This window comes from Macrotis lagotis, chromosome 1, assembly GCF_037893015.1.
Source record: "Macrotis lagotis isolate mMagLag1 chromosome 1, bilby.v1.9.chrom.fasta, whole genome shotgun sequence".
NCBI lineage: Eukaryota > Metazoa > Chordata > Mammalia > Peramelemorphia > Peramelidae > Macrotis > Macrotis lagotis.
This window is the reverse complement of record NC_133658.1, coordinates 356,429,645-356,443,672: the sequence shown is the minus strand read 5'-3', so window position 1 is coordinate 356,443,672 and position 14,028 is coordinate 356,429,645. Positions and strand designations below refer to the sequence as shown.

The 14,028-nt window shown below is 37.9% G+C and overlaps 1 protein-coding gene across 5 annotated transcripts in view; it reads left to right on the top strand.

The window, feature by feature from the left end:
• Positions 1-13,421: 13,421 nt before the first annotated feature.
• The window catches only part of SPAG4 (sperm associated antigen 4), a 5,682-nt gene continuing 5,075 nt past the window's right edge, over positions 13,422-14,028 (top strand). The window contains exons 1-2 of one of the 5 annotated variants that reach the window (XM_074212064.1): positions 13,422-13,867; positions 14,002-14,028. The exon at positions 14,002-14,028 is cut by the window's right edge and continues 297 nt beyond it. In XM_074212064.1, the coding sequence (XP_074068165.1) occupies positions 13,749-13,867; positions 14,002-14,028 (146 nt within the window). In that variant the 5' untranslated portion in view covers positions 13,422-13,748. The remainder of the gene's footprint in view (positions 13,868-14,001) is intronic. The other 4 variants (XM_074212063.1, XM_074212065.1, XM_074212067.1 and 1 more) reach the window with 4 other exon arrangements.

Sequence of the window (14,028 nt, the reverse complement as noted above, 5' to 3'; positions counted from 1 at the left end):
TTTCTTTAAGTGTTGACTGATTTGATTTCCTTGCTGTCCAAGGGACTCTCAAAAGTCTTCTCCAGTCCCACAATTCAAAAGCATTGATTCTGCACTCAACTTTCCTCGTAGTATAACTCTCATAGCTAGACATTGCAACTGGAAAAACCATAGATTTGGCCATATGAACTTTTGTTGGCAAGACAATGTTATATAGAAGGCTGTTCAGATTTGTCATAGCTTTCCTGCCAAGGAACAAGTATCTTTCAATTTCATGGGACAGTCACCAATTGCAGTGATCTTTGAGTCCAATAATATAAAATCTGACACTATTTTTATTTCTTCTCTCTTTTTTTAACCAGGAAGTGATGGGACCAATTGCCAAGAGCTTAGTTTTTTGGTGTTAAGCTTCAAGCCAGCTCTTTCACACTCTTCTCTTTCACACTCATCAAGAGGTTTTGTTGTTGTTGTTGTTGTTGTTGTTGTTTTTTAGGATTTTTCAAGGCAATGGGGTTAAGTGGCTTGCCCAAGGCCACACAGCTAGGTAATTATTAAGTGTCTGAGACCAGATTTGAACCCAGGTACTCCTGACTCCAGGGCCAGTGCTATATCCACTACGCCACCTAGCCGCCCCCTTTCAAGAGGTTTCTTAATTCCTCTTCATTTTCTGTTTTCAGAATGCTATCATATTCACATCTGAGTTTGTTGATATTTCTCCTGGCAATTTTAATTCTGGCTTTTAATTTAAATATTAATTCATTAATAATTAATTATTAATTCATCCAGATGATATTTCTCATGTTGTATTCTGCAAATAAGTTAAATAAATAAGGTGACCCTACAGAACCTTGTCATATTCCTTTCTCAATCTCAAACCAATCAGTTGTTCTATGTTTAGTTCTAACTATAGCTTGTTGGTGTACATTATGGATTCCTTAAGACACAAATAAGATGATCTCTACTCCCATCACTTTGAGAACTTGCCATATTTTGTTGTGATACACACAATCGAAAGCTTTTGTATAGTCAGTAAAGTAGAAGTAGATGTTTTTCTGGAACTTTCATGCTTTCTCCATAAATAAAGTGAATGATGGTAATTTGGTATTAGTTCTTCTGCCTCTTTGAATTCCAGTCTATTATATTGATAATTTAGGAATGTTTATGCAAGTTTTTGTACATGAATGTAATGGAATATTTCTGTGATGTAAATATGTAATGAATGTGACAATACAGAGATGCATGAAAAAAACTATTAGTGCTGATAGAGTAAAGTGAGTCAAGAAAGCAATATTATAATGATTACAATAACATAAAAACAATAAAAAATATAAACAAATATTGTAAAATTGTATAAAAAAGCATGGCTTAAGAGTTATGAGAAAACATCCTATGTCTTTTCTATGTCAGAAGCCCACAAGTGTTGTACATTGCATATGTTGTCAACCTTTTTCATTGTATTGATCAGTTATGCTATTTTTTTCCTCTTTTTATTATCTATTCTTGGCTTCAGAAATATCATTCTTGATATATGATTGCTCTCTATATGGGAGAGAAGGGGGAGGGATGATTGGGAAACCATGATAATGCTAAGAAAAACAAAACATCAATAAATTATAGTTTAAAAAGGAATTAGAAGAGAAACAGTTAAACATAAAAAAATCTGATATCCAAGATATGTAGAGAACTGATATTAGGTATATAAGAACTTATATTTACATTTATACATCCTTATATATGATTATATATAAATATATGTGTTTATATATATATACAAACAAGAACTAGTGACAATAAACAAGTGGAAAAAAAGAAATCTGTACAAATAGTTCTCAAAAGAAAAAAAGATGAGTTATCAAGGATCATATGGAAAAGTGCTCCAAATATCTGATATCAAGGAAAATATAAATTGAAAGAGCTCTGAGTTTCCATCTAACACTTATCAGACTGTCAAAGATGGCAAAAAAAAATTACAATTGTTAGAGGCGTTTTGGGAGGACAGACATATTGATGCACAGTTGATAGAAATGTGAATTGCTGCAACCATTCTAAAAAGTATTATGAAATCATATCCCAAAGTCACTAAACTATTCACACCTTCTGAGCTAGCTAAATACAACTACTATTCATATACCTCAAAGAGATCACAGAAAGAGGAGGACCCATAAGTACAAAAATAATGATAGCAGTTCTTTTTATTGTAAAAAGGGACTAGAAACAAAATGGTTGTCTGTCAACTAAGGAATGGCTGAACGAAATTATGGCATATGAATGTAATGTAACATTACTGAATCATTTAAAAAAATGACCGAAGTGAGGAATTCAGGGAAACCATGGAATTATGAAAGTATGAAATTGTGGAAGACTGGGATGAGAACCAGAAGAACAATTTGTACACTAACTCTAATACTATATAGGAAAACAACTTGGAAAGACTTAGAACTCTCCCCTAGTGACTGGTCATAATACCAGAAGACTGATAACAGAACATGCTTTTGTGAGAGGTAATGGATTATAATTGCAGAATGACACATAAATAATCAGAACAAGACATGATCAACCTGTGAATTTATAATGCTTCACTATATCTGCTTGTTAAAAGGGAGTAAATATATTTGGGAAGGGGAGAAAATATGGTATGGGGGATAGTGATGATGTTTTAAAAAAAGAGAACATCAAGGAAACATTAAAATGTTCATTAAAGAGAACAGAAATTAGTGTAGCAGAGGATATAAACAGGTGATGAACATGTTAAAAATAAAAAATAAGTGTAATATAAGGAGATTCATGGTTTTACATAAAAACCTCTTTTTTCTCTTATTACATGGAAATGTTTTTGTCAAGTTAATAAAGAATTTTTTAAAGAAAAAAGTAAGTTAGTATAACTCTATTTGGAATTCTTTGTTGTTCAGTCATGTCCAACTCTTTGAGATCTCATTTGGGGTTTTATTGGAAAAATACTGTAGTGGTTTGCCATTTCCTTCTCCAACTCATTTTATAGATAAGGAAACTGAACAAACCAGGTTAAGTGACTTGTCTAGGGTCACACAACTAACAAGTGTCTGAGGTTAGATTTGAATTCAGAAGGATGAGTCTTTCTGACTCCAGGTCCAGCACTCCATCCATTGCCCCTCCCAACTATCCCAATATTTGGAATGCTTAATGAAAATTCAAAAGTTATCAGTAAAACTTGAGTCAGGAGTACCTGAATTCAAATGTGACCTCAGATGTTTAATAATTGCTCAGCTGGGTGACCTTGAGCAAGTCGCTTAACCCTTACAAAAACAAAAACAAAACATTCATTTTAAAAACAGTCCTCTCATTATAGACAGCAACTTTGTCATTGAAAGCTGGGAAAGATTTTAGAGTCCCAGAGGGGATTAAGTCAGAGATCATATAGTTTCACTTCCAGAGTAGAGCCAAGATGGAGAGACAAGGCAAACATCTCCTGCAGCTTTCCCCTACTGAAGATAAATGAAACCTCTATTCTGACATTCAAGCCACAGATACCACCAAGAAAAAGAGAAGATTCAAAGAAGTTTTCAACTGTAGACATTGTGTAGGATCTTCAGTGAAGGTCTGTCTCTTTGGGGAAAAAGGGGAAGTAAAGTCCAGTGTTATAAATGGCTCGAGAATACTTAATCCAGAGTGATTAAAATGGTTTTTATTAAGATATCTTAACAAAATGGCACACCTCTCTCATGGTGGGAGAGGGGGCAGAAGAATCCTAACATACAAGCTCTTTTATGCACTTTGAAAGACTTTGTTCCTGCCCCATTCATGCCAATCATAGGCTGAGGTCACAAATCTAATTGATACATTGGTTCCTATATATTTCACCACCCTGCTCATTATACTGATGAGCAAGAACAGATAGATCTCTTTGAGCATGCGCAAAGGAGAAGGTCAAGACTAGGCTACTCTTGACCAGTTAAGGGCTTAGTTTCTTCTAATCTAGTTTGTCAATTTTGGAATGGGATTAGGAGAATTCTCCCAGTTTTGTGATTGACTGGGGCCACTCCTCTTTTTGTAATGGATTTCAAAGGGGCCCCCTCCACACCCTGTAAAGACCAACAACGACCTTCATTCCTCACATCCAGGACCTGAGAGAGCAGGGAAAGCCAGCAGGGAGGCTTTTAGCAATAGTGCAATCCAGGCCCTGACAGCTTAACAATAACAGAGGTCCCAGAAGCTAGATAGCAAGCCAGCCAGGAGGACTCCAGCCCCAAACAAAGTCTGAACCCTGAAAACACCAAGGTAATAGACAGGACTGAGTTGGGAACAACTACTGTTAAGTCAGAACCTGGACATTAAGGAAGAAAAAAAAAACTTCTGCAAAGGCAAGGTCTGGGCTGCATAGGCAACATCTTGGCCAACAACAAGCAAGGGAGCAGACCCCACCCCTAGCAAAATAAAAACTTGGATGGATACTACCTATATACCGCAGGAGCAGAACTAAAACAATAAAGATGAACAAAAAAGCTAAAGGGGTGCTCATTATAGAAAACTACTTTACAGACAAAGATGACAGCAATGCCATGTCTGAAGAAGAAAGAAGTGAAAAAGCACTCACAGAGGAAATAAAAAAACAGTCTATAAACTGGACTGAAATGCAAAAGCTCATCAAAGAACTCAAAAAAGAATTTAAAAACCAAAGAGGAGAGGAAGAAGAAAAAGGAAACAAAGAAATGAAAGCCATGCAGGAAAATTATGAAAAGTTAAACAAAGTTAACAAAAAAAAAAGGAAATCAATTCTGTTAAAAGTAAAAATAACCAACTGGAAAAGGAAACACAGAAGCTAATTGAAGAAAATAAAATCCTAAAAATTAGAATTGAGCAAATAGAAACCAATGAATCTATAAGACTATGAGATTCCATCAAATAAAATAAAAGGTTGAAAAAACTGAAGAAAATGTAAAGTACCTTTTAGGGAAAATGAATGCCCTGGAAAATAGAACCAGAAGAGACAATCTACAAATCACTGGACTACCAAAAAGCCTGGACCAACAAAAGAACCTAGAAATTATGGAGGAAATTATAAGGAGGAAATGGAGGAAATTATAAGGGAATCATGGAGGAAATTATAAGGGAAAACTGCCCAAATCTATTAGAACAAGATAACAAAATAACCATGAAAGAATCCACAGAACCCTTCCAGAAAGAGATCCCAGGATATAAATTCCAAGAGCTGTAATAGCCAAATTCCAGAACCCTCAAATAAAGGAGAGAATATTGAAAGCAGCAAAAAGAAAATAATTCAAATATAAAGGAAACACAATCAGACTCACACAGGATCTATCAGCCTCAACACTGAAGGATTGGAAGAACTAGAATAGTTTATTTTGGAGAGAAAAGACCTGGAATTACAACCCAGAATGTTCTAGCTGCATGATTCAGCATATACTGCTAGGGGAAAAGATGGATGTTCAACAAAATAAAGAACTTCCAGAAATTCCTGACACAAAGACTAGAACTGAACAGAGAATTCACTTGCCAAATACACAACTCTAGAGTTCTATAAAAAAAAAAAAAAGGTAAATGCAAAGAGGAAGGAAGAAACAAAACAAAACAAATGTTGATCAAGACTATCAGGGTGGCTAGGTGGTGCAGTAGATAGAGCACTGGCCCTGGAGTCAGGAGGACCTGAGTTCAAATCCAGCCTCAGACACTTAATAATTACCTAGCTGTGTGGCCTTGGGCAAGCCACTTTACCTCATTGCCTTGCAAAAGCTAAAAAAAAACTAAAAAAAAACCTATCAGACTGTATACAACCCTAAAAAGGGAAGATAAAACATACCTAATTCTTTAGAACTTTACTAAGAATAATTAGAGGGTGGAATATAATTGAAGAGAATGAATCTAAAGGATGGGGGTATAATTGGATCTTATGTCTCCATTGCAGAGGTCCAAGATCACATCACTATGTTTGAGACTTAAAAACCCTGAAGAAAAGGAGGGGCATTCACTTAAACTTAGGTGTCTCATTATCCTTTGACTACTTTAATCACAAGGTGCTTAGCAGCTTGTCTAATGAGGGCATCATAAACTGCTAAGATCTGAGTCAGTGTCTCCCTAACTTAAAATCATGTGTAAAGCTCTCAGGTGAGATCTCCAGAGCCTCCCAGTATTTAGATACCTTTAAGTTTCTTACAGTTAATTAGATCAAGGTTTGACTTAATGGGTGCTTCACTTAACAAGGTGTTAAGTGACCTGGGTGAGGAGGGGTGGGGGGAAAGTAAAGAATGAAAGAAAATTGGCCTGTGGGGGAGGGGCACAAATAGTTCAAGAAATGATATGGCTTTGGATGATATTTTGGCTTGTGAGGAAGACTGTGTGTACTTGAAAAATACTAGAAAAGGGAGTAAGGTAAAAAATGATTATTATGATAATTTGATGCAATTTGAGGCAATGCTGCTTATCAAGAATTCAAGTAAATAATCTGTGATGATATCTTAATAACAATAGATTATCAAGCAATCAGATAATCAAACTGTGATTGATGAAACCTGATTCATAATATTAGAGTAATAAATAACACCAACAGAAGAAGCAAAAAGATTTATAATTTTAGAGGGAGAGAAGGGAGAATGTGAATGCTGGGTAAATTCTATTCAATAGATTTAGCCTAGTGATGGAATAACATACATTCACACTTGGGTTTAAAAATCAACTTAAATACTTAATAATTGCCTAGCTGTGTGACCTTGGACAAGTCACTTAACCCCATTGCCTTAAATAAATAAATTTTTTTTAAATCTAATTTTTATACAGAAGGAGAGGACTGGGAAAGGGAAAGATAAGCAAAGAAGGGACTGATAAAAGGGAAGGAAAGGTATAAATGAAAATAAATTGAAAGTTAAAATTTTAAAAGAAAAATCAAAGGGGAAAGATAGCAAGATTTTGATAAGGAGGAACAAGAGAAAAGTAAAGAGATAAATATAAATGGAGAAAGATAGCATGGAGGGAAATACAGAATTAGAAATCTTAACTGTAAATGTGAATGGGATGAACTGTCCCATAAAATGGAAGCAGATAGCAGAATGAATTAAACACCAAAATCCTACAATATGTTATTTACAAGAAACACATTCGAAGCAGAAAGATAGAAATGGAGTAAAGGTAAAAGGTTGGAGCAAAATATATTATGCCTCAGCAGAAGTAAAAAAATCTGGGGTAGTGATTCTAATCTCAGAAAAAGTAAAAACAAAAATCAATGTCATTAAAAGGGATAAGGAAGGAAACTACATCTTCTTAAAAGACACCATTGATAATGAAGCTATATCATTACTAAATGTGTATATACCTAGTGGTAAAGCATCCAGATTCCTAGAGGGAAAAGCTGAGTGAATTACAAGGAGACATAAAGAGCAAAACTTTAATAATGGGAGACCACAATCTCTCTCTCTCTCTCTCTCTCTCTCTCTCTCTCTCTCTCTCTCTCTCTCTCAGAACTAACAAGAAAATAAACAAGATGGAAGTTAAGAAGGTGAATGAAATCTTAGACCTCTGGAGAAAACTTAATGGGGATAGAAAAGAATATACCTTTTTCTCAGCAGTACATGGCACCTTCACCAAAACTGACCATGTACTAGGGCAAAAAAACCTTAAAATCAAATGCAGAAAGGCAGAAATAGGGGTGGCTAGGTGGTGTAGTGGATAGAGCACCGGCCCTGGAGTCAGGAGTACCTAAATTCAAATCCAGCCTCAAACACTTAATAATTACCTGGCTGTGTGGCCTTGAGGAAGCCACTTAACCCCATTTGCCTTGCAAAAACCTTAAAAAAAAAAAAAGACAGAAATAATAAATACACACTTCTCAGACCATGATGCAATGAAAAATTACATGCAATAAAGTGTCAGGGAAAGATAAATCAAGAACTAATTGGGAATTAAATAATTTTATCTTAAAAAATGGGTGGATCAAACAGCAAATAGAAATAATCAATAATTATGTCCAAGAAAATGATAATAATGAGACATTATACCAATAATTATGGGATCAGCCAAGGTAGTTGTGAGGGGAACTTTATATCTCTAAATGCCTATATGAATAAAATAGAGAAGAGATCAATGAATTGGGTATGCAACTAAAAAAAGCTAGAAAAAGAACAAATCAAACATCCCCAATGAAATACCAAGTTAGAAATTCTGCAAATCAAGGGAGAGATTAATAAAACTGAAAGCAAGAAAACCATTGATTTCATAAATAAAACTAAGAGATAGTTTTGTGAAAAAGCCAATAAAATAGATAAACCTTTGGTTAATCTGATTGAAAAAAAAAGAGGGACAGCTAGGTGGTGCAGTGAGTAGAGAGAACACTGACTGGAGTCAGGAGTACCTGAATTCAAATTTGACCTCAGACACACTTAATAATTACCTAGCTGTGTGACCCTGAGTAAGTCACTTAACCCCATTGCCTTGCAAAAAAAACAACTAAAAAAAGAAAGAAGATGACCAAATTACTAGTATCAAAAATGAAATTCCATTTAAAATAACCATAGACATTTTTAAATACCTGGGAATCTACCTCCCAAAAGAAACCCAGAAACTGTATGAGCATAATTATAAAGTGCTCCTCACCCAAATAAAGTCAGATCTAAATAATTGGAAAAATGTTAAATGCTACTTTTTCAGTGCCATACCAATCAAACTATCAAATAACTGCTGTACTAAGCTAGAAAAAAATAGTAACAAAATTCATCTGGAGCAATAAAAGAGCAAGAATAGCAAGGGAGCTAATAAAAAAAAATGTAAAGGAAGGTGTTCTAGTTCTACCAGATCTAAAACTATACTATAAAGCAGCAGTCATCAAAATTGCCTGGTACTGGTTAAGAAATGTAGTAATGGATCAGTGGATTAGGATAGGTTCAAAAGAAACTGCAAAATGACTACAGCAATCTACTATTTGACAAACCCAAAGACATCAGCCTCTGAGATAAGAACTCAGTATTTGACAAAAATTGTTGAGAAAACTGGAAAATAGTATGGCAAAAACTAGGCATAGATCCACATCTCACACCCTATACCAAAATAAGGTCAAAATGGGTACATCGATAAATTAACAGAATAAAAATTATCTGATCTATGGAAAAGGGATAAATTTATTACAAACAAGAATTAGAGCAGATTATAAACTGCAAAATGAATGATTTTGACTGTATTAAATTAAAAAGTTTTTGCACTAATAAAATCAATGCTGTCAAAATTGAAAGGAAAGGGGGCAGCTAGGTGGTGCAGTGTATAAAACACTGGCCCTGGAGTCAGGAGTACCTGGGTTCAAATCCTGTCTCAGACACTTAATAATTACCTAGCTGTGTGGCCTTGGGCAAGCCACTGAACCCCATTTGCCTTGCAAAAAAAAAACTAAAAAAAAATTAAAAGGAAAACAGAAAGCTGGGAAAGAATCTTCACAACTAGGAGTTCTGTTAAAAGTCTCATTTTAATAATATATAGAGAATTGCATCAAATTTATAAGATAACAAGTCATTCCCCAAATGATAAGTGGTAAAAGGATATAAATAGTTTTCAAATGAAAAAATTAAAGATATATTTTATATATATATATATATATATATATGAAAATGTGCCAAATCACTATTGATTAGAGAAATGCAAATTAAAAGAACAATGAGGTATCATCTCACATCTATTAGATTAGCTAAAATGAGAAAAAGGGAAGATAATCAACACTGGAGAGGATGTAGGAGGAATTGGGACATTGATGCATTGCTGCTAGAGTTGTGAATGGATCCAGTCTTTCTGGAGAGCAATATGGAACTGTGCCCAAAGAGCAATAAAACTGTTCACACCCTATGACCCAGCAATTCCAATTCTAGGTCTATATTCAGAAGAAATTATTAAAAAAATGGGAAAAGTCCTGCATGTTCCAAAATATCCATAGCAACTCTTTTTGTTGTGGCAAAGAATTGGAAATTGAGGGGATACTCGTCAATTGGGGAATGGTCAAAGTTATGGTAAGTGGAATACTATTGTTCTATAAGAAACCATAAGTGGTTGGACTCTAGAGAAGCATGGAATGAATTACAGGATAGATGCTGAGCAAAGGGAGTAGAATCCAAAGAACAATGTACACATCAATAACATTATGAGATGAACAACCTTGATAGAAGCAGTTCTCAGCAGTCCCGAGAGCTAGGACAACTGTAGCTGACTGGTTATGGACTATACTATCCCCAGCCAGAGGAAGAAAAACAAAACAAAAAATGCACAGGGAAAAAAACCCACCCTTTTGAATCTGATGAACACTTTATAAAAATTATCTCATGTATTTCTTTCTCTTAATCATAATTCTTCATGCCAAAAATTACTAATTTGTAAACATGTTTAATAAAATATGTATTTAAGATGCTAACCTGACTGTTCCCTGCTAAGGGGAGGAGGATGGAAGGAAATTTTGTAACTTGGAAATATGTATATGAATAAAAATATATTTTAAAAAAAGATCATACAGTTTAAAAGTGGTAGGTTCCCAATGTATGAATCCAAATCTAGTCTTTCCACTGTATGATGCTAGCTTTATTCATTAGACCCAGCGAGATTGGCCATATGAGTCTGTGTGGTACTCAAAATCCATACACATTAGAGAAATAATCCTCCTAAAACTGCCCGTAATTCCACCATTAAAGAATAATTCCTTGCAGGAGCAGGGATCTTCTGTATTAGACTAGCGTTGCCAGACTCAAAATTCAAAAGTCCAGTAGCTTTTTAAGAGTGAATTAATTAAATGTTGACCAAATAAAGCCTAGGAATAATGTTATAAATATCCAGAAAAAAAAAAGGTTCCCAACCACTGGAAGGGGCTTAGTGCTAGAAAAGACCTTAATGTCTGTTCTAATTCAATTTACAGATTAAGAAAAGGAGACCCAGAGAGGCTGTCTTGTCCAAAGTGACATAAATAACCTGCAAATGATTGTTCCATGTACTGTTGTATAATGTGGAACAGCAGATGAGAGAATCTTTTTTGGAATTCAGGACACCTAGATTTTAGTATGGACTTGAACACAATTTTACTCTGACCTAGGGCAGTTTTACTTCAGATTTTTTTTTTAATTGCAAGTTTTCAACATTTTTTTTTGGTTTGTTTTTGCAAGGCAATGGGGTTAAGTGACTTATCCAAGTTCACATACTAGTAAGTATCAAGAGACTAAGGTTCCATTTGAACTTGGGTCTTTCTGACTCTAGGGTCTGCTCTCTATCCACTATGCCACCTAGCTGCCCCTCAGCATTCATTTTTTTGTAAGATTCTGAGTTTCATATTTTTCCAATGAGATATTTCACATTTTCTTCTAATTTGGGGTTTTTTTGGCATAGTTTTATTTCTTCCTGATTTCTTGCAAAGTCAGCAGCTTCCTTTAGTTCCATTCTGCATTTGAAGGAGTTATTTTCTTCAGAGAGCTTTTTTAAAATCTCCTTTTCCAGTAACAAAACAAACAAAAAAGTATATTTAATAAAGTGATTGTAAAACAGGTAGAAATAAATGTTTTACAGCAAAAGTAACCAATAAGTCCCAACATAATAAAAAGAAGAGCAAAGCCTACATAAAGATAGATATTAAAAGAAAATATCACCAATCTGGGGAGCATCAACATCTGAATCAACAGCAGCTGGGGAGTTCCTAGGTACAGCCTGCAGAGTCATGATTGGGAAAATATCCCAGGCAAAGTATCCTTTCCATGGGTGAAACTCCAAGGGGCTGGCCAGTGTTAGGGACTTTTAAGGGGTCCCAGACAAAGGTGGCACATTGCCAATAGGCTTATATAAGCTTTTTTGGCATTTAACCAGGATATGTGAAGAGTATACACATGACTATGTGAAGAATATGTGCATGACCATGTGAAGAGTATGTGCATGACCTGGGAAGACTCGCAGCCAAGGTTCTGAAATTAATTAAATGTCGAACCTTTGGGTGGTAGCCAACCCTCCCAGGATTCAACCTCCAGGAATGGCTAGCTCCTTAAAGGGAGTATGTGGCACACGCAAAGACAACCAAGTTCATGTAAAGGTGATGGGGGACCTTGGGTGAGGGACCAGCATATGGCCTTGTCCAGGATCAGAATGGGTATTAACCCTTCACTGGCCAATTCTTCTCATTTGCCTTTTGTGTTGCTTTTTTCCATTTGGCCTGAACTGCTTTTTAATATGTTATTTTATTCAGTATTTTTTGGTATTTCTTTCACTAAGCTGCTGACTTGGTTTTCATGATTTATCTGTATCTCTCTCATTTGTCCTCCCAATTTTTCCTCTACCTCCCCTTTTTCAGAGTCTTTTTTGATCTCATCCATAGACTTCGATTTTGTCATCTGAGTATGTATTTTGATCCTCTTTGGAACCAAAGTAATTTTCTATGGTCAGATTCTTCTTTTTCTGTTGTTTGTTCATTTCCTCAGCCTGTGAGTGATTTACTGCACTTCTAAGGTTTTGAGGGGGATTTTGGGGACAATCCACAGGGACCTTAATTTCTCCAAGGTCTTATGAGAGGCTCTGACTATTCTCTTGCCTGTGATCAGCCCTCCCCTCTGCCCTGGAACTGTGAAGATGGTTCCTGTTTGGCTATGGTGGTGTGGGGGCCCAGACTGCAACCTGGATCTGAGTGTGGGTAAGCAGCTGAGTCCTGCCCCAGGAGTCTCCCCTGACACCTTTACCATCTGTGGGAGCTCTGGAAGTGCTGAGTGTCTTCCCTGATTCCCACTGCAGGCTCTCATGCTGGGCTGCTCTGAGGCTGGAGCTCCACTCTGTACTCTGGTGCGGCAGGGTTCTCTCACCACCCTTTCTGGCTGTCCCCAATGATCCCTAGGCCAAGAAGTCTGGAAACCGCCCCCTCTGCCACAGAGCCAGGGATCCAGCATGGCTGTACTGCGCTGTGGCTGTGGCTGTCCTGTGGCTTTTTTCAACCTCCAGTCCCAGTGAAACGGACCTCTCCTGCAGAACTTGTAAGTTGTCTTGGACTGGGACATTGTATCGCTCAGTCTTTCCGTGGGTTCTGCCCCCTTTATATTTTGGCTAGAGTCATCATTTGATGGCTTTTGGAGTTTTGGGGGGAATGGGGTTCTGGGAATCCCTGCCTTCACCCACCATCTTGGCTCTGAGTTCCAGCTTTTTCTCTCTTCCTTCCCTCCCTCCTCTCCATGACAGCAAGTAGTGTGACACAAGTTAAAATGTACAATCATATTTGACATGTTTCTATACTAGGTCATGCCAGATTCTTAAGAGTCAGGGCCCTAGAGACAGGTGATGGGTCAGGACCCCCACTATTGGCTGGTACTAGAGGAAGGTGAATGCAGTCGGGGGCTGGAGTAGCTCCCGAGCTAACGGGGAAGACACCACACAAATAATGTACAAACAAGCACTATGGGGCGTTTTTGTATCATATGTCCATATATCTGCCCATGTAGCAACAGATCACACGCCACTAGGCCGGGGCCCCAGATCCATGTTTCCGTCCTAATTCTAGGCTGGCGGTCTCCTAGCCGCCACCCCGACCACGAATGGCCATCCCCATCGGCAGAGGCGCCCCCTCCCCATTCCCCTGCTTTGTGATGTCAGCAGCCGGGCCTCAGACCTCTCTATGACATGGGGGTCGTAGCCCCCCCCCCCCGGGACCCCAGCTCTGGGCCCGCGTTTGAGGCGCTGGCATTGAGAGCCGGAGCTCTGGTGCTGGAGAGCGGGTGGTTCTGGTCTTCGTTGCATGGGTGGTGGGGGTCTCCCCGGGCCCAGGCTCCGGCAGGGTGCAGGGGCAGGGCTGGGGGGGTACCATGCGGCGGAGCCCCAGGCTGGGGTCCTCCACGGCCCGTCACAAGCACAACCCAGGTTTCTGCAGCGACGGAGGCAGTAGCTCCGTGAGTGCCGGCTCTCCGGACGCTGGCGGCCGCAGGTGAGGGTCCTGGGGGCCAGGGTCCCCGGGCGGCGGGGGCGCTGGTGGGGGGCTCTGCTTGGGGGACACTCGGGCTGGGGAGGGCGCCCGTGGGGGCAGAGGGATGGGGGGCTCAGAGAGCATCCTGTGTGAAGAGGGAAGAGGAGGGCCGAGGCGGGCCC